Raw genomic sequence first — 21095 nt, 5'->3', positions numbered from 1 at the left:
CCTGGGTTGGAAAGATCCTCTGAAGGACGGCATGGCAACCCAGTCCAGAATTCTTGCCTGGAGAATCCCAAGGACAGAGAAGCCTGGTGGGCTACAGTTCATAGGTTCACAAAGAGTCAGACATGACTGAAGTGACTTAGCATGCACACGTATGCACTATGGTTTAAAGTTCAAAAATGGTGTTACTTCTTAAAAGTGCCAAAGTAACAACTATCCTATGGCCATTTTCCCTTATAATGGAGAAAGTGCTTGTGAACTAAGCAGCCAGAATACTTACCTTGAGGTCTTTCGGGTTTCGAGGTAAAGACTTCGGCTGTTTCTTGATTTTTGTAAAGTTGAACCTGATACCGGAGTGGAATTTCTCCACTGGCCATTTGCACTCTGGCCAAAGGTTCTTAGGTCTCCTGAGCCAATAAAACTGTCTGAGGAAGTGTTGTCTAGAAGAATAAAAGTTTGAATAAATTAAACAAATACCTACAGTGGTTCTCCATATGACTGCAACCATGTCCAACATTGTATTCCAAAGTAATGTGGCATATCACCATGTCTCTCATGGAAGAAAGATACCAGTCTCAACTGCCAGCAAAGTCTGCAGTAAGGGAACTTCTACAAACTATAAGTGATTCAGCCATACTAACCTGAAAATTGATGAAGGAGCTGAATCCTGCCACAGCCATGTGCCTTATCTGCATCAATGTGACTCCGTGGTGTCCACCAAAAGTCAACATTTTACCCCAACTATATCTTGCAAGCACTCCCAGGCCTGGGCCTGAAAGAAGGTAGGCCAGACCAGTAAGAAAGCAGGTGGAGGGCCAAGGAGAATTGTAATTCAAATGAACAACAGTTATTGCTTAATAAGCAGCTGGTGTCACTCTGTTTTTAATTACCATGTTCACGACTCAGGGGCTCTAAGAGCAGAGATAACCTAATTGCTGCTTATTCTGGCCGGCTTATGGCAGGAATGACTCATCATATGCATTTGGTTCTGGTATGATAACTTCAATCACTGAATGTTATGATCAAACATATCAAAACTCCGATACTTGTTACTGCAGTCAGACTAAGTGAGGATTACCTATTATTTCAATTTTATGACTTGTGGCTTACAAACTGGGGTGATAAAAAACTTTCAGTTTCAGCTTGGAGTAGGAAAATTTTTATACCCTCCTCTGTCTATCAGCAGGATGGGACAATTTAAAACAGCACCTTCAAAATAAGTTCAGATGTTAGCCTATGTGACTGAGGTGCACCAGCGGAAAGATGAAAATGTAATTCTCTACTTCCAGAATTTTTGTCTAATGCCCACATCACTTGAAGATCCTCTTTCAAAGCATATTACTATAGAATTTTTGCACAATATTATGTATCTGCTATTTAAATTACTTAATGTAGCTTTTGATACTTTTATCTAAAAAGTAAGGCAACTGACAAAAATACTAGTTTTGTATTGTGGATTTTTTTGAAGCTGATCAGGATTATCAGAATTTAGGGTAAATAAGAGAAATAAAAGAAACAGTCAAGGGTGGTATTAAGTACCACCATTACTGTACCAGTGTATGACCTAATCTAAGAATTAAATTTATTTTCATAATGAATTACAACTTTTTCCCTCTGCAGCCAACAACTATGCTTGACTTGACATCTATTACTATTACTGTAAAAATAGAGACATGAGACTAATGAAAATGAGTTTCATTAAACGACCAGAAAATCATTATCTTTAAGCAAAGTAATAATGATAGAAATCTGTTTCTCTAACTTTTTGCTAAAATTTGATTAGGGAATGATCTAACTTGAGATGTCTACTTGAGGAATAAGTCTATCAAAAAATGCAAATTTGAGACCAAGGATAAACCAGAGTAGCCTCTTCAATGGCATCTAACAGATGTCACAGGTTTTTTGCCTTTAAAATTAAAGGAAAAAGCACAGGATCAAGCAATCTATTTCACCAGAATCACTCAGTGAAATTACTGAACAGTGCTCTACTGCTGATGTGATCAAGCAAAGCTACAGAGGGACCACCAACAGGAGGCTGTACTCTTTTAGTATTCTGTCATCATTAAGAAGTCAGATTGCAAATAAGATTACCTGTATGTTTGTGTACACACACAGCACTATAGGGGAATACACCAAAATTTTAATTTGGTGATGGAATTACGGGTATTTTTCTACTTTTCTATACACATTTTCTGTAGAGACAGGCAATATTTTTATGGACACAGTGAAACTTCATATTAAAAGAAAGTGTGTCAGGCAATCATTTACTATGAAAGTAACCATCAGTTGCTCCTGTTAAGTTTCAGGTTTATTTAGTTTTTATGAATACAGGATGCTTCAATTCACCTTACCTACTAAATATCAGTTTGGCAACCTAATTTAACATATTTTATAAAGATAAAACATTGATAATGATTCTAAGCATGAGCGAAATCATTTCTTTTCATCTTAAGCTACTTTTATTTAAGGTTGAGAATGTTTTGTTTTCCAATTGTGCTCTTAGTAAAATCAAAAGGTCCTGAAGTCTGGTCAACAATAAGTTATTAAAGTGAAAATGATGCGTTTTCTTTGCTTTCTAAATTTTTCTTTTAAAATCAGCTTTTAAAAAAAAAAATCAGCATTTTAAATGGTCTGATCTTGGAAATATTTTAAAAGCTTGATACAGAGAGGCAGATTCAGTAAAGTGTAAATGGGAAGCTGTAGACTCTAGATCCTAGTTTGAGGTTTTCCTGTTTGTTTTCACTTTAGTGGAGAAGTAGATGATAAGGTAAGAGAAGAGAGAAAAACCAATACAGTCACAATGAGGAGACTAAGGCAAGTAAACTGAGGACCCATGTCTAGCCCAACCAAATCAAGGTGAATGACCACAGAAATTAATGTGGAAATTTTCAGAAAAGATAAGGATATAGCAGAAACAATATTCTGCAGGACTGGCAATAAACAAGAATGGGTGTAGCAAGGCAACGAAGTGAAAAAAAAAAGTACATGGTAAAAAGATTTGAATTACAGTCTTCAGTATAAGAAAAAAAATAATACAGATCTTTGGCATTCACAGACTTAAATTTCTAATTGTCAGACAGCAACCTTAGCGGTCTGTGCAACGCTATAAATTTGTTTGGTCACAGATTAGATTAAATTTGGCAGAGGCATAAATCTGAATCCTCTGCTTCAGGTTTTAATTTAGAGAATGAATCTAATGACTCAGCATCCCCATTCAATATGGTTTTATTACTCATTGTTAATATTTTCTAGTCATCATCACATTTAAAGTAACTGTTACAAATTTTTTTCTTTTCCTAAAAAAAAAAAAAAAAAAAAAAAAAAGGCCTTTCAAGTGAAAGACAAAAACTCTGACAATAAGATTTTGATACAGGGATCAACTTGTGGTGTAAGGACAAACATAGAAAAATAACCCTCCAGAATCATGTAATTGAGTAGAAAGCCAGCACAGTCAAGACTATAGGGACCTGAGATGATCTCAGAAATATCCTTTGTGAATATCAGGGGTCTACTGAAATTTAAAAGAAAAAAGCTAAGAACAAATGTTTTTAAGTTATGTGTTTATAATAGCTAAAAACAATGAAGATGAAGGGGACCTAAACCAGAAAGAAAATGAAGGAAATGAAGACACATGCCCATTATCCTAAATCACAGCCCCTTGGATTCAGTTGTATTTCTACATCTAAAAAAATTTTTGAAACTTTACAAAGATAATCTGGCATATAGTATGTAGTGCTTCTAAGTATAACCTGAAGCAGCACCTTGTTATCAAACACATCGATATATCTATAGTGAAATATGTAAATATTCATATTTACAGAGATTTTTTAAAAAGCAAAACATAAATAGTTAAATATCAATTCATGTAGTTTTTTGCTAAGAAAAGAATACAGGTCAGTCTTGATGTCAAACAAATCACGATAAAAATTTTTGGTTTTCAGAGGCTTTTGAGGTTTGGGATTGGACGTAAAGGACTGTGAATGTGTATATAAATTCCACGGGTTATTAGAAATCGACAGAAAAAGGTAAATATGAAGAGTAATAGGTAAGCAGAAAATTTTTTTAAAAACTGGGTTAACAAAAGATCGTATGTTTTGAATCATACAATGTGTACGTGGAAATATACTGACAAAAAAACAGAAACGACCACAGAATTAAGTAAGAATTGAGTTAGCCAGGAGATAGTGAATACAATTTGAGTGTAATTTTCTATATAATGTTGTTTATTAAATGTAATTAATATTAAAGGTAATTACTTTAAACTGAAACCAAATATTCTGTCCAATGGTAAATCAGGAAACAAAATTGCAAGCATATATAGCTTGAGTTCAATGAAAATATTAATGATCTGATTTCATTATCCACTCAACTGTCCTATTCGTAATATTAATATTAATAACCTATGAAGCCAGATTTCAGGCTCTCTGCTCATCAGAAAGAACTCTTCAACAACAATGATGGCAGAGTTACTTTCTGAAAAAATTAACTGATTTTTCTAGACAATTAAGCACATACTATGTGGAGACCATTTCCCACCCTGGGAGAGGAAATCCAGTGCCCAAGGTAAAGTACCACCCACTAAATGATATTTAAATATAATATAAATCTCAAAGAGCATCATACTAACGTCTTTTTAGGGGAGGAGATCTCATCTTGCTGACAAAGAATCCTGAGGAAGCCAAATAACAATAATTATTATTTGCATTTCATATTTATTATCTCAATTTATCCTTATAAAAATCCCACTGAAACAAGTTCAATGGTATGGCTAATATTCCCATACTTGTGGTCAGGTGAGGAGATGAAAGCATGAGGAGTGAAAAACTTTGGAAGACCACTACAATCTTCCTGGGTCATGCTGCCAGGAGGCTAACCAATAAAAAAACTCTTAAGTTTCCTAAGACAGAGCCAGATCATTAGAAATCCAAACCTTAAGAAGGGGGCAGATGAAAAGGCAGGCAGGCCAGGGGCCAGGAATAGCCTAGAGAATGCCGATTTCTGTTATGGATCACAAGTTGAAAAGGCAAGCCCTTGAAAATGCAAGCATGGCTGTGGCAGGTGCTAGACAGAAACATGTAGTGAACATTTCCTGCCCTAAAGGAGGGACAACCTTGGGTAGAAATAAGTTTTCAGAATTTACGGTTTTAAGCCAAATACAAATAGGCTAGCTCTGTGCTTTAAATCAGTACAAAACAAGTATCCTTCACATTACATACACATATCTTAAAAAAAAAAATCCAAAATCAGAGTTGTACTGCTTTTCACAATGGCATAATAGGCAAGTAGGAGAACTGATTCCAAAAAAACAATTTCCCCTTAAAAAGTGTTTGGTTGAGACTAGATTAGTGAAGTATTATAGCAACCACAAATAGAGAGCTTACTAAAATGATGTTTTAATGGAGAAAACACCATTTTGCTTTTGACAATGTTTTCACTTTTAGAGACAGTAAACACAAACGATTTACTAAGAAGACTGAAAGGTAGGAATGCCTTGACTCCAAGTAATGTGTCATACCTGAATAATAGTTTGGACTATAAGCTGCACTTCTTGTAGAACAAGTATAAGACCGGTCCAAATTTCCTCGCCTGGAAGGTAAAATCTAAACAAAACAAAAAGATTTTTTAGCCATATTTTTTAACAATAAAATGCAATAAAGATTGACACTAGGAAACATACACAGACAAGATTATGACACATTTCAGAACAATATAATTAAATATAGTATATATATATATAATATAACTGCATACTAGTAAGAAACGAAGACACATAGACAATCTGATGAAATGACTAAGGCTTCAAGGGGAAAAAATGTGAAAATATTTGTTAAACAACTTAGTTCAAAGAATGCTCATTACAAGGTAATATGTATCTAGTATATCCTATTCTCAAAGCCAGCTGTATCGCACAACAGAGCAGCTGACAAAATCAACCTGGTTTTGATTCCTTTGATAACAGGACAGTTCTTAATCAGTGGTGCTCCTGTACCCCAGTACAAGTCTGTAAATGTGGAGAGATATATTCAGCTATCAAAATGATCACCGGGGTCAGATGCTACAGGTATTAAGTGCCCAGAGGTTCGGGATGCTAAACATTCTGAACACAGCAAAGAACAGTCTTATCCAAACTAGTAATGGCTTCCTACTGAGAAAGACTGCTTTATTAACAGTGATCCTCAAATCTTAATGTGTATATAGATCACCTAGAGACTTTTTAAACTATAGATTCTGATTCAGTAGGTATGGGGTAAAGCTTGAGATTCTGTATTTCTCATAAGCTCTCAGATGATGCTGATGCTCCTGATCCCTGAGAAACTAAGCTTTATATAACAGAGAAATCTCAGAGCTGTTGTATATTTTCAATTTCCTCCCATTTATCGCTCAGTGACTTTAAGACATCAGTTTAAAAGATCACTGATTTGTGTACTGGTAAATAAAATATTGAGGAATAAGAGTTTTCTAAAAGGCACCATTCTCCAAGAATTCATACATAGCCTGGTTCTTACCTTAACTTTAACATATTGAACAAAATTCCAAATACAAGTATGAGAAAGTTGCTCAGTCATATCCAATTTTTTGTGACCTCATGGAACACACAGTCTATGGAATTCTCCAGACCAGAATACTGGAGTGGGTAGCCTTTCCCTTCTCCAGGGGATCTTCCCAACCCAGTGATCCAACCCAGGTCTCCCACATTGCAGGCGAATTCCTTACCAGCTGAGCCACCAGGGAAGCCCAAGAATACCGGAGTGGGTAGCCATTCCCTTCTCCAGCAGATCTTCCCGACCCAGGAATCGAACCAGGGTCTCCTGCATTGCAGGCAGACTTTTTACCAGCTGAGCTAGAAGCACTAGTATAACCGACTCTAAAAAGTTTACATATTTGCCTGTGTTTTCAAGTGTGGCATTTAAACTCTATCAGATGAAAACTTAAGCCTAAATAATTCATTATTAAATTAAGGAAAGAAAATTATTACTAACCTGATGGTCAGAAAGTGAAAGCTGGTCCTCTGAAAAACCTGTTTGTGACAGGAGATGGGTTTTGAATATGGAGTTGTGGTTCACTAAAGTTACTTCTCCAGCATCCATCCTCATCCTATCAGCAATATCATCTGGGGAGAGTCCAGATTAGTTCAAGTCACATAATGCTTCAGTATTTATTTTTCCATGAACCAATCTTTTCACCTAATAAAAATGAATTCTCTCAAACACCTCTACAGTCAAATAAAACCTCTCCTTCACAACTATTGGCAAGAAATCTCAAAATGTCCCTGTCCAAAAAAAAAAAAGAGGCCCATGTGCGGAAATTGGTTAATTTGGAATTGAGAACATCTACTAAACAGTTCAAGACTTGTACAAGAATAAAAAGAGCTTAATTCAAAGTTTTAAAAATAATGAAATCTTCCCAAAAGAAAATTTTAATTATTTTAACTGTAGAAAAAATTTTAAATATTAAAAAAAAATAGGGAAAAATTTTTACCATTCAAAACAAATACTCTTAACCCACTTTATTTCATATTTCAACTCAAAAAGGTGCTGTGAAATCTAATCCATGTGAAATTTTTTCTGCAAAAAGCATAATTTATTCACATAGCTCTTAATAGACATCAACTCAATTACTGCAATACTGTGGCAGAACCTTACTTTTATAACAATTTTTGAGGGCTTTATTACTATAAAAGGACTAGAACAGAAACAAATGAGAGGAATGGAATTCATTGATTCACACTGCTATCAGCAATGAGAAAGAAGGGAAACAAATGACCAGAAGAGAGACTGAGCAAAAGGAGAAGACAGTAGAGAGAAGACTAACGTGGACTTCAAAGAAACATATGTGATGTTGTAAGATCTAACTGTATAGGTTTTTCACCCTATTCCTAAACTGACTACTAGTCTTGACCTTATTTATATTGCTCCCATTGCAGACATAAACTACTATGAACAAAGGAAAATGTTCCAATCACAATTAATTCTCAATGCTACTAAATGAAATTAAAATTCTACCTTCATCAAATTATTTATCATATAATAAGCAGTATGAAGTGAAGTGAAAGTCACTCAGTTGTGCCCAACTCTTTGTGACCCCATGGACTATATATAGTCCATGGAATTCTCTAGGCCAGAATACTGGAGTGGGTAGCCTTTCCCTTCTCCAGGGGGTCTTCCCAACCCAAGGATCAAACCCAGGTCTCCCGCAATGCAGCCAGATTTTTTACCAGTTGAGCCACAAAGGAAGCCCAAGAATACTGGAGTGGGTAGCCTAGCCCTTCTCCAGCAGATCTTCCCAACCCAGGAATTGAACCAGGGTCTCTCGCACTGCAGGTGGATTCTTTACAACTGAGCTATCAGGGAAGCCCATAATACACAGTGTAACACAGTACTAAAGAACCAGTCTGCCTGAGCTTAAATCCTGGCTTCGCCAATTACAGTTGTGTGATCCTAGGCAAGTTTCTTAATCTCTGTGTCTCAGATAATAACAGTACCTACTAGATACTACTGCTCTTTAGTGGCTAAGTCGTTTCTGACTCGGTGACCCTAAGGACTGCAGCCCACCAGGCTCCTCTATCCATGGGATTTCCCAGGCAGGAACACTAGAGTGGATTGCCATTTCCTTCTCCAGGGGATCTTCCTGATCCAGGGATCTAACCCTTGTCTCCTGCATTGGCAGGTGGATTTCTTTACCACTGAGTCACCAGTGAAGCCCACCTACTAGATACTATTAAGTATTTTAAGTACTTAAAAGGCCTTGCACATAGTAATACTTGGTACTATGTATTTGGCTTTTTAATACAATGAATGAGAAAATGCTTTAAAATGTTGCTATAAAGAATAGCCCAATCAAAAAATTGATATAGTTATTATATAATCAGGATGAGATCTCCTTCAAAATTATTAACACAAAAATCCAAATATTGAAAATATTATTAAGCACAGATGCAAATATTCTTTCATTCCAGCTTAACTTATTAGAGTTAAAGGATTGAACACTGCTTCATAATCAGTCTTACCCATGTCAGGGGTTTTCACATCACTGACTTCAGCAAAGATACGAAGTCCTACAAAAGAAGACAGAAAACAGAAATATTACATTCTGAAACATCTCTTTCATATAATTATAGAACATGAAGCCACTCAGAAGTGGTGCTTTTATTCTTAGTGAAGAAAAAAATAAGATGGTAAGGCAAGTTGATGGGAAGAGAATGGAAACTAAAATTAGCCTAAGGTAGTTCCAAACATTTCTGCAACCTGTGCTATACTAAAGAGTGATTATGAACTATCCACAGAATACTACAGCACAAAGCAGGTCAGGAGAGCCAACACTCTGGAGGTTAATTTGTATAGGATCATAAAGTAAGTGAAAGCACTGAAATTACAACCTAAAAGTTCTTCCCAATCCACTGCTCTATCACCTCATGCTAAACCATTTTATAAACAAGTAACAGATCTTATAGTAGTCCTATTAAGATTTCTCTTCCCCATGTCTTACAGGCCAAACAAAAAGCAATAGAAAATTCTGAGGACAATCAAGGAACTCATCACAGTTGTACTAAATACTCCTCCACCCCCATCATTAATGGTTACAAATCAAAGCCCCTTTGCCTATATGAAATTTTCTCCTCAATATGTCTAATTTGCCCAGAAAAAGAAGTTAAAAGCCTAGCTGGTGGAACTAGGTTAATAAACACATCCCTGTACCAAGGCTTCTTGGCAGATTTACAAGGAGTTGATTAGGGGTGGTACACTTATTTATTCATAATCTTATCACATATTTTTGAAAAGACTGAGCACTTCACCAACCACATAGCACTAACAGAGCTTCAATCCAAGGAAACTGAATGATGATAACAGGAACCCTTTATGGTCCCAACACCAAAGTGCACACATTAAGGAAGGCTGCTTGAGCTTTTCTTGGCACAGGTACAGACTAAGCAGAGTAATCATGTGATTACTTGCCAGGGGAGTTTCCCAAAGAATTTAAGCCTTAGATTAAGGCTTCAAATATATTTCCAAATGCTCAACTTACTATAACGTTTCTATCTGGTAATTCTCCAGATTATTCTTTTCCCTTTTTTTTCAATAAAGTCAAATTCCCTGGGTCCCCTATTAAGGGAAAAAAATCCTATCAACCAATAAACTAGCAGTGACTTTTTCACATTTCACTCTTTCAAGCCATTCCATAACTGTCACCACTAGTCTTTTTTGGGAAAAAAAAAAAAAAAAACCCAAAAAACACAAAGCTGTATTTTCAATATTTATCGTATTTATAAAGTTTCAAAACACACCTGTTTGGCTTGGGTGGGGAGGGGTGAGGGGACATTTATTTCAGGGCTAGTTTTAAAATATTTGCTCATTTTCTACTGTCCAATCATTTCAGCACTCCCAAAGGTTTCTAGGACACTCTGCCTCTCTTTTCTTCCTGTCCCCCAGTTGCCCCCAGTTCTGAGGGCCCACCGGCCAGGAGTTACCATTAGTCCTTTTTGTTATATTAAGAGCAATGCCAATTTAAAAGTCTGGTGCCCATTAGAACAATCCTGTGTTAATGTCCTTTGCACTGCTGAGATAGAGGTGAAAGAGAAGCAAGCAAGAAGTCAAAGAACATTGGGGATTATGTCCAGGGAGGTTTGGTGACTTGCCTGAAATCACAAAGATGGGACAAAGGAAAGACAAAAATCCAGGCATCCTCACTTGTAAGCAGATGCTCTTTCAACAAACATCACAATATTTCACATCCTTCAACATATCCTTATTCAAGGATTCATACACTTTGGCAAGATAAAAGTAATTCCTAGCTAAACCTGGGGAATCCACACTTTTTTATGCTGCTGCTGCTACTATTTGTTCACCAAGTCCTGACTCTCGACCCTACAGATTGTAGTCCACCAGTCTCCTCTGTCCATGGGATTTCCCAGGCACATCCAGCTTCTTTGGTATGCTTATGCTACTTTCTTTTTGCCAGTGTGCAAATATAATGGGAGAAAGGATATTTTACCCCAAGATTCAACATGAAATGTTGGACCTGGAACTTCTGATGCCAACAAATTCTTTCAAGCATGAGAAAATTTTCCCCCTAAGAGTATTCTTGTACTTCATTTTCTACTTCACATCAGTCATTTAATTTACAAAAAAAAACACATAAGTAATTACAGGTGTTCAGTTGAAGTCAGATAAATGGCTTAGCACAAGATAACAAAAAATCTGGGAAAAAAAAAATGATGGCAAAGTCCTGACAATAACAGAATGTAATGAGTATAGTAAGACATATATGCAAAAAGGTGATTATAAAACTGAACATTTAGAGCTACCATGAAGCTATTTGAAAGTATATACTGAGGAGAGGCATTGTACAATTAGCTTTTTGCAGGACCAAGATGTAGTAAGAAAAATTTCTGATATGACAAGGGTGTGGAAGTGATCATGTGAATCATCCTATTACAAACTCTGGAAAATTATGTATATGAAACAGTCTGCACTATATCATTATGCAATTTTTGGTTGTCTTTCATATTTCTACAAGTCATCACTCAAATTAGACTCTAACACCTTAAAATCCTTAAAAAAAGGATTCGCTTTCTTTCACACACACACACACACACACATTTATTGTGCACCAGTAACTCAGACTGGACTGGGGATACAAGGATGAGTAAGAACTGGTCCTGCTGCTGAGAATCTCACTGTCAGAGGGAGGAAACCAGATTCATCAACAGATACTTAAAACAAGATAATAAAGCTGGTGCAACTGGTAGAAGGTGTAGGAGTCAGGTACAGAAAAGGAAAGACTTCCAAAGCAGTAATCAAGAATTACATCACCTTAGCTTGAGGTAGAAGAACCTGTTTTTTAATTCATTTGCTGTCTCTAGATCCATCATTAGATGGGTGATAGGAAGACCATCTTTTCAGATGGGATAATTAATTCGAATTAAGTGAGTGAGGCTTCTCCACAACAAATGAGACTTCCAATATGGGACTAAAGGAGAAAAGATAATCTCTAAACTAGCAGGTTGAGGGATCATTCTTAAAGATATGCTTAAAGTTTCACTGTAACTGTAATTCCAAATTCAGTGTAATCTAGCTCTCAACAGGAGTCCTTAACACAAATTATCTTTATAAAGATTTAGGAGATGATGCGATCTAAAATCATCCAAAATCATCCACTTGGAAGAAGGACCCTAAGTCAATTAGTTGGGGACCTCTAAAAGGCATTATATAAATTTCACAAGAATCACTACCACCCCAAATATAAAAAGAAAACAAACGTGAGGTGAAATGACTTTAACAAAACTGACGAGAAAGTGATAAAGCAGCGAGTTATAGCCAACAAGATAGTGGAAATACTGCAGAGGCACCGATAAACAGAAATCACCAAGCTCAAGAGAAACTGGGCATATATCCAGAGAGATCACGTTATAGGGGACGCCAAGAAAGAGACGGTTCAAGGGAATTACCAGGTAAGCAAACGGCGGCAGTTAAGGGGATTTTCATAACCTGGGCAGGAGGGTCCAGACGTTTCTTTCTGGTGGTGGCACTAGCGGTATCACATCTCTGGGAGATACCACAGAGTAAAAGAGTTGGAGAAATGTTTACATGAGACGCAGAAGTAGTCGAGAAATATCTTTCAAGCCTCAAGAAAGGCGGGAGGTGAAGCACGTATAACAGAAAAGCTAAGCTTCCCGATGAAAACAGCTTTCCCCTGAGAGAAGACCTGCTCTGGCGGGAAAGCCCCGAAATCCCAACCGGCCTTTTCCTCACGAGTAGGGCTGGGCGCTGGGATGGGGCCGGCCGTGACCGTAGGGAGACGGCCTCTCCTCGACCCCGGAGAAAGAGGCCTCAAGGAAAGGCCTCGGGAAAGCTAACTAACGGCCACCCGCCAGATCGCGGCCTCGGACAGCAGGGGGGAGGGGAGGTGGTCCCAGGGGGCGGGGCAGAGGAAAAAGCACACTCCCCAGAGCTGTCCCCGCTTCCGTCCAGCCCAGCCCAGCTTGCCGGGCCCGGGCCCACTCTGCCTCCCGGTCAAGGTTCCCTCCATCCTCACCCCTCCCCCAGCTTCCCGCCGCCACTCACCGAACCGGAACCGGCTGCTATGCGAAGGGGTTTCCGGCCGGGCGCGGAACGCAAAACCCGGGAACCGCCGCGAACCGGAACCGCCTCCACAACACCGGAAGAGCTGTTCCGAGGCTGCGGAGGAGGTGGGGGTGGGGCGAGAGGTCAAAGAGCAGAGTTGAGGACTGAGCGGAACGCCTGCGCAGTGTGGCGAGGCCTGAGACGCCAAGGGAATCAACTAAGGCTGTAGTCATGATTTCTTCTTTCAGTTTGGGCTTTTTCTCCTTCTCCTTGTTAGAATACTGTTAGTGTACCCATCGTCCTTCGCTTTTCTCTGCTCCCTCGGCCCCCTTACCCGCCGCCTTCTGGTTCCGCTCGGCGGTTTCTGCTCACGCTTTGGTTTCCATGGCAGCTTCTCTCTGTGGCCCTTGAACAGCAGGAACCGGTGGCCACCTTGACAGATGTAGACCAGAGCTAAATCTAGCTCGGGCAAGATTCGTGTTTTAGCGAGAATCACAAAACATTAGCGCTTGTAGAGGTTATTGGCCATCATTTAGTCTACGAGTTTCAGAGAAGTGGAATCATTTCCCAAAGTTATAAAGTACATGGCAGATCTGGGACTAGGAAACAGGTTTTTTTAACTTGCCGTCCTGTACTCTTTGCAGCCTATCATGAATGAATGGCTATTGGGGAAAGGGTGGGCCGGGGGCGACAGCTTGGGAATGGCTTGGGCTAGACTCTGGAAAAGTGGAGAAACTTTCAGAACGATGGACGAGTTTGAAACGCTCCTCCAAGAGGTGTGAGGAAAGTGATCCAGAGATCCATCCCGGGATTCTGCTCTCTGAAGAGCTAGATGACCATGTTGTTGTTAGTGGGACTGAATTGGTTAACCTTTATTTTCTATTTTTAAAAGAAAATAATGAGAAAGCATACGTTTGTTCATTTAGACTTGTCACCAAGTCCCTCAGCTTGGCGGGCCTCAGGACCCAGGCCCGTCTAGAAATCTTGGAGAAGTGCTTTTGAGTAAGCACTCTAGACCCAGATGACAGCCACAGTCTGAGATCAGACTTGGCTGAGCTGGAAGTCTCCAGCCTTTTAACTCCTCTCAGCTGCTGGAGAAAATGCTTGCTGAGTTCAGGATATCTTGCCCTATCAAATGTATAAAAGTAGATAATATGTATCACTTCATATGCTGACATTTTATACTATCAGGATCTAAGGCCTGTTAGTAATGACACACGTGGTCCATGTCATTTTGTCATTTTTGTCCATCTTAATCATTCTACAGATCTGTTGATTTGCATTATATTTCTAGGAGGCCACCATGCGTAAAGTGGAATTGCATCTGAAACTTTTCATAAGTGTAATTCAGTCTCGCCAGTTAGTCAGGACTCCTCAAAGAACAGGTACCATTGTCTCCTGATCATGTTCCAGTAACAGAATGGATTCTCTTGCCAGGAATCTCAGTATAGGATATGAGACGTAATAGTGCAGAGGCAATCCTTAGCAGTCAACTGATCTGGTTTATTCCATTCTCACTATGATAAAATGTTTATGACTGAATCCTGTCTTTTCCCTTCACAAGTGTCAGGTGAGATTTTGGCCTATTATGCGAGGATAGTCCCCAGGCAGATAACAAGGACTTGGGAGCTGAGAGAGAACAAGATTTATAGCACATGTGCTGGTAGTAGGTGTATTAAATATATGAACACTCCAAAACCTATAAGATAAATATAATCCTGAAGGAAAATGGCTTTCTCTTCCACCCCAGTCTTAAAGTTCCTAGGTATGTGTTCTGCTTTCACCTCTTTTATGTCAAAGAGTAACCTTTTGGAGGTAAGATAGTTATTGATAAGAGCCATCACTTCTTTAATTTTTTTCACTGGATTTATACGTAAAGTGCCCTGGATAGCTAGCTGAGAGCCATAGAGAAAGTGAAAGAGAATAAAGAGCACTCTCCTCCCTGAATCCCACCTTGAGGATAACCTAGAAATGTTTTTTCTCAGCTGAGGAACCTTCAACTTCCAGCATGCTCATACAAAAGCGACCATCTGGGACCGATGTCTTGAAGAATCTAGATACTGTGGATGATCCAGACACTGTGGAAGGCATATCCATTTTTGCAAATGGTGAGGCATGTGGTTAAGCATGGGGCAGGAATGTGGAAAGGGAACATTGGAAAGTGAAAAAATTGTGAATATCATTATAAATATGGGTAGATATACTAAATTTGAAAAATAAGACACAAGAGAGAAAATTGTATAGGGTGGGTGGGGAGTGGAATCTGTGAAACTGTAGAAAGAGGGACAGTTCCCTCTATGAAGAATTGCTTGATTTAATCAATAGTAAGTCATTTGGCTCCCCCATAACTGTAAACTGCTAATCTGGTTTATCCTATTATTAGGAACTTCAATATATAAAAATGTGAAAGATACTCTTAAGTGTCTTAAAAATATTAAATTAAGTTATTATATCACAAAGTTATTCCAAATGTTGTAAAAAAATATTCACCTTTGGACTCCATTTAATAACATTTCTTTTGAATGTTTTAAGTAGTGTACAACTCTTAAGAAATTTATGTGAAACTTCAGAAACACATTTCTGTTTCTTCTCAGCTTAAATATATCTGTAGTAGAGTCAGTACACTGCAAACATTTATTGAGTTCCCACTATGTGCCCAATAATATACTAGAAATGATAGAGATGTTATAAATATATATTTTTACATAAATGACAATGACATAACCTTGTCATTGTCTCAGTAGTTTACAGTTTGGAAATGTTTTAGAGATTAATTAGTTCAATTCCTTATATTTTTCAAAAAGAATTCAGGTCTAAAAAGGTTTTCCTCGAGAAGTTAAAAAATTATTTGGTGTAATCACTCCCAGTATCTATGAAATATATAGCAATATTTATTCAATAATTTTTGAGCACTTACTGTTTGAAATAACGTATTAATACTAGTCTCATTAGGAGATGAGAAAATGAACTAGATGCTTTCCCTCTCTCCCAGAACCTGATGATCAAGAAGGGAGATAATGTGAGACAGTGTGTAACTCAAAGAGCTTGATAAATTTGGTTCAAAATGTTGAATTTCAAAAGGCTGCCTTGGAGATGTAGAAAAGAGAGGGGCCAGCTAACTGCTTTGGCAGAGCTTCACTGAGCTCCAGTATGTTGGCAGGGCACCGTGGGGCAGGATCCAGTCCTAGGCTTTGCAGTGGCATACGCTCTGTCTTAATTCAGTCTCCTCAGGGTTCTGAGAGCTAACCAGACACACAGGCAAATGGTTTGTATAGAGTAGTCCCAATTTATTAGGCTACTGGAACAATATGTATCCATATATGGCAACTATGTGAGGTCTGTGTCCCTTTAATCAGACTTGCTTTGCCCATGCATAAAAAGCTGCTAAGTCAAGACATAAGCCCAGCTGGTGGACTTGTCCTACAGTTTCCTGTATTTGTATAGATTATTTCTTATTTACCTTCTTCTTCCCTGCTTTTCCTATTCTCATTTTGCTCTATACCTAATACTCACCTCAGACCCCCTTTGCTCTGATGACCCACTTGGACCTGCCTCTGTGGTTTGAACTCAGCCTTATCCCATGGACAATATTTTGCTGTTCAACTTCTGCCTTTGAGCACTGAGGCCTCAGGTAAGAGCTACGTTTAACCCTTCCAGGTCTCCAGTTAGAGACTGAGAATCAAATATCTTCCCAGTTTGCCCCATTGGGACCTCCACTCCTCCTTTTCTGCCTTTCTCCCTGCCTCATTCCCTGCTTCTTTCCTTCCTTATTCTCTCCCTGCTTTCTTCTTTCCTCTCTACCTCCCTCATTCTGACCGTCCTTCTTTTTGTTCCTTCCAAGAAAACTTGTTTAGGATATACTATGTCAGGCACTGTCCTTGGCACTGGGCATAAAGTAAACAAAATTAGTACATTGCCCACCCTCATGAAGTTTTTGGTCTTATGGGTGTAAGGCAGTAATCACATAATCACACACATCCTTAGATAGAATGATGCTAGTACAGTGAAGGAAAATAACACTCTATAATCAGAGTGTAAAAATGGGATTTAACCTTGCCTGAGAAGTCAGAAAGACCCTTTCTTAGGAAGACTCGAGAGATGATTATGCATAAGCCAGGGAAAGGGGGAAGAAGAGTTTTTAGAAAAAGGGACTGTAAGCTCTGAAATGAGAAGGAGTTTTCTCATTGGAGGAGTAGAGAGGCCAGCACAACTTGAGGGAGGGGAGGAGTAGCTATAGCACCAACTCTGAAAATAGTAGAAGAGCCAAATCATGCTCTCCTTCTAGGTCTTACCACTCCCAAGCTAGTGGAAGTCACTGCAGAGTGACAGGGTCATATTCATGTTTTAAAACAATAATTATTTTGAGGATGCATTGGAGGGGACAAGAGTGGCTACCTGCTTTGGTGGGATGGGTAGTGTCCCTGTCTTGCTCAATTCCTCACATCTAGGCACTGCAGCCTTGTAGGGCATGAGTGAGGAAGTCAGCCATCAAATAGCACTGAGGTGATCCCAGAGCTATTGATGCCAAAAAATCCCCAGACCCTGGCTTGATGTCCCTCTGTTGCTGCTGCTGCCAGCCTGAAAAATTCACAGGGACTCCATTCAGGATGTTTTGCTCCTTGCTTAAGTGAAGCTATATATGGAGGTGCTGTGCTCTGATCCTCAAGAAAAATGGAATACATTTTGCTTCCAGTCTCATACCAGGCAGGCAGGCAGCTGCAGCTGTTATTTTCTTCACCTCCCTGCCCATCAGTATAGACAAATCAGCCTATACTATAATGAGGCAGGCTGAATGTATGTGTATGTGTGTGCTTCTGGCCTATAGAGGACTAGTTCTAAACAAGGAAGTCATTTGATCCTGCACTGGGGCACAGCAAGGGAGTGAGTTTCCTAGGCCCCTGACCTTTGTAAAGAAAGGTGGTTAGTATTCCCAGACAGCTGAGGTTGTGGGATGACTACTTCCATGACAAGTGCACAGAGGCAGTAGGCAGCTTGGTGGGCCAGACTATAGTTCAGCAGATCCAACTGCCCACTGGACCTCAAGCTTAACTTTGAAATAGTGGAGCTATTTCAAATCATAAAAGATTATGCTGTTAAAGTGCTGCACACAGTATACTAGCAAATTTGGAAAACTCAGCAGTGGCCATAGGACTGGAAAAGATCAATTTTCATTCCAGTCCCAAAGAAGGGCAATGCCAAAGAATGTTCACCATACCACTCAATTGCACTCATCTCACACACTAGGAAAGTAATGCTCAAAACTCTCCAAGCCAGGCTTCAACAGTACATGAAGTGTGAACTTCCAGACATTCAAGCTGTATTTAGAAAAGGCAGAGGAACCAGAGATTAAATTGCCAACATCTGTTGGATCATAGAAAAAGCAAGAGAATTCCTGAAAAACATCTGCTTCTGCTTTATTGATTTCACCAAAACCTTTGACTGTGTAGATCACAACACACTGTGGAAAATTCTTAAAGATGTGGGAATACCAGACCACCTTACACCTCCTGAGAAATCTGTATGCAGGTCAAGAAGCAACAGTTAGAACTGGACATGGAACAACAGACTGGTTCCAAATCAGGGAAGGAGTATGTCAAGGCTGTATATTGTCACCCTTCTTGTTTAACTTCTATGCAGAGTACATCATGATAAATGCTGGACTGGATGAAGCATAAGCTGGAATCAAGATTGCTGGGAGAAGTATCAGTAATCTCATATATGCAGATGATACCACCCTTATGGCAGAAAGCGAAGAAGTACTGAAGAGTCTCTTGAGGAAAGTGAAAGAGGAGAATAAAAAAGTTGGCTTAAAACCCAACATTCAAAAAACTAAGATGATGGCATCCAGTCCCATCACTTCATGGAAAATAGATGGGGAAACAATGGAAACAGTGATAGACTTTACTTTCTTAGGCTCCAAAATCACTGCAGATGGTGACTGCAGCCGTGAAATTAAAAGACACTTGCTCCTTGGGAGAAAAGCCCTGACCAACCTAAACAGCATATTAAAAAGCAGAGATATTAGTATGCTGACAAAGTCCATCTAGTCAAAGCTATGGGTTTTCCAGTAGTCATGTATGGATGTGAGAGTTGGACTATGAAGAAAGCTGAAAGCCATAGAATTGATGCTTTTGAACTGTGGAGTTGGAGAAGACTCTTGAGAGTCCCTTGGACTGCAAGGAGATCCAAGCAGTCAATCCTAAAGGAAATCAGTCCTGAATATTCATTGGAAGGACTGATGCTGAAGCCGAAGCTCCAGTACTTCGGCACCTGATGTGAAGAACAGACTCATTAGAAAAGACCCTGATTTTGGGAAAGATTGAAGGCAGGAGGAGAAAGGGACGACAGAGGATGAGATGGTTGGATGGCATCACCGATTGGATGGGTGTGAGTTTGAACAAGCTCTGGGAGTTGGTGATGGACAGGGAGGCCTGGCCTGCTATAGTCCATGGGGTCACAAAGAGTCGGACACGACTGAACAACTGAACTGAAGTGAACTGTACATAAGCCTCTTCTGTTCACTGTTGGGCAAAAAACTTGGTAACCTGTGACTGCTGAGCCCACTTCTTCCTGGGCTGCAGATTCGGGGGTGGGGTGGGGAGAATGCCAGGGGAACAGTGTTTCCCCATCTATCTGTCCTGTCACAGCTCCTTCCACCCCCTGCCCAGAAACAGAAGACTTACCTGTCTTATTCTTTGCTTTGTCTAAGCTGTCTGTCACCAACATTGCCCATGCCCCCACCTTCAGTTCCTTTGATAATACACTTAAACCCTGGCAGTTTATGCAGGCCAGGATGTGAAGTTACCCCCACACTGTAAGCACAGCTGTTTACACTGTGAGCACAAGTGTTTGCTGCCCACAACCTAAATTCCTAAGTTCCAAACAGGCATACTTGCTTCCTGCCTCAGAGATAGGATTCTCTACATATAGATGCTATGCTATCATGATCCCAGAACCTGTATTCTTGATAAAGGAAAATCAGTAGGAGCTCTGCCTCTATCAAGATTAACTTCATCTCAACCTAGTCACCATTCAACATTGACCTCCCAATTCCAACCTCCTAGGAACAACTCCAAAGAACTGGTGTTTTTTGCAAAGCTAAAATTCTCAGAGCTTTTATAGTGTCAACTAAATTGGAAAGATCTTTGAGTAGGAAAATAGCCTTACAGATGCTTTTCTTTCAGTCAAATATTCAAGGATACCAGTAGACTTGAGGAACACTTTTGTTCACCTTCCACTGATTAGTAGAAATAATTTTATTTATTCTCTTGGACCACCCTACTCTGAATGGTTCCTTATTAAACTACCTCTCAGTTAACCCTCTCATTTCCCTCTGAGGGAAATGTATTTAAGAGTCTAAATATATATCCCCTGGACTTGCTAAACTGCTTGGCCTTTCACGTTATGCTCCATGAGGTGTCAGCAGATCTGAAGTAGAAGACTCACACCCAGTGTTGACTTATATAATGATTATTTGTCATCTCTTCCTTGATAACCCTCAAAATTTGCTTCTTTAAGAAAAGAAAATGTGTGTCTGGTTCAAGCTTGAGTCTTCATACCTCAGCTAAAGACTTCATTTACCTCTGCCCTTATCAAGACTTGAAGGTGGTGCTTCAGCTGTGGTGGGGGTCATCTTGTTACCTGTGACCTCTGCCTGAGCTAACTTTCTCAAGAAGTTGATCCTCATTGGCAGAAATGACTCCATAGGAACCACACAGGCCTTTGAGACATGCAGCTTTATTCTTCAAGTGTTGGTGTTCCTAGACGTCCACAACTTAGAACAATGGTTCTCAGACTTTATTGCACATCTGAATCACTTGGCTTGTTAAAGTGCAATGCTGTGCCTCAGCCCCAGAGTTTCTGCTTCAGTAGATTCTAAGTAGGGCCCAAGAATTTTCATCTCTGACAAGGATCCAGGTGATGCTGAATCTGCTAGAATTGGAACTGAGAACCTTTAATCAGTGCACTGGGTCAGAAACTTTAACACTCATTGCTAGTAGAGGCTGCAGAGTGTCCAGGGGTCATCCTGTTACAACT

At 39.4% G+C, this 21095-nt stretch overlaps 2 protein-coding genes across 5 annotated transcripts in view; one reads left to right on the top strand and one right to left on the bottom strand.

Annotated features, from left to right (window-relative positions):
- Window positions 1-13046, bottom strand: part of SENP1 (SUMO specific peptidase 1) — a 50341-nt gene extending 37295 nt beyond the window's left edge. The window contains exons 1-6 of one of the 3 annotated variants that reach the window (XM_020907766.2): window positions 12443-13046; window positions 9005-9052; window positions 6978-7108; window positions 5513-5597; window positions 4625-4666; window positions 278-437 (exon numbers count right to left, since the gene is read on the bottom strand). In XM_020907766.2, the coding sequence (XP_020763425.1) occupies window positions 278-437; window positions 4625-4666; window positions 5513-5597; window positions 6978-7108; window positions 9005-9052; window positions 12443-12479 (503 nt within the window). In that variant the 5' untranslated portion in view covers window positions 12480-13046. The remainder of the gene's footprint in view (window positions 1-277; window positions 438-4624; window positions 4667-5512; window positions 5598-6977; window positions 7109-9004; window positions 9053-12442) is intronic. The other 2 variants (XM_020907768.2, XM_020907767.2) reach the window with 2 other exon arrangements.
- A 224-nt stretch (window positions 13047-13270) lies between these two features.
- Window positions 13271-21095, top strand: part of PFKM (phosphofructokinase, muscle) — a 43274-nt gene continuing 35449 nt past the window's right edge. The window contains exons 1-3 of one of the 2 annotated variants that reach the window (XM_020907762.2): window positions 13271-13341; window positions 14353-14443; window positions 15044-15166. In XM_020907762.2, coding sequence (XP_020763421.1) covers window positions 14362-14443; window positions 15044-15166 — 205 coding nt within the window. In that variant the 5' untranslated portion in view covers window positions 13271-13341; window positions 14353-14361. Of the gene's footprint in view, window positions 13342-14352; window positions 14444-15043; window positions 15167-16668; window positions 16690-21095 lie in introns of those variants that run through there. The other variant, XM_020907765.2, reaches the window with a different exon arrangement.

This window comes from Odocoileus virginianus, chromosome 24 (genome assembly GCF_023699985.2).
Source record: "Odocoileus virginianus isolate 20LAN1187 ecotype Illinois chromosome 24, Ovbor_1.2, whole genome shotgun sequence".
Taxonomy (NCBI): Eukaryota; Metazoa; Chordata; class Mammalia; order Artiodactyla; family Cervidae; genus Odocoileus; species Odocoileus virginianus.
The sequence above is the reverse complement of the archived record's forward strand: the minus strand, read 5'-3'. Positions and strand labels throughout refer to the sequence as shown.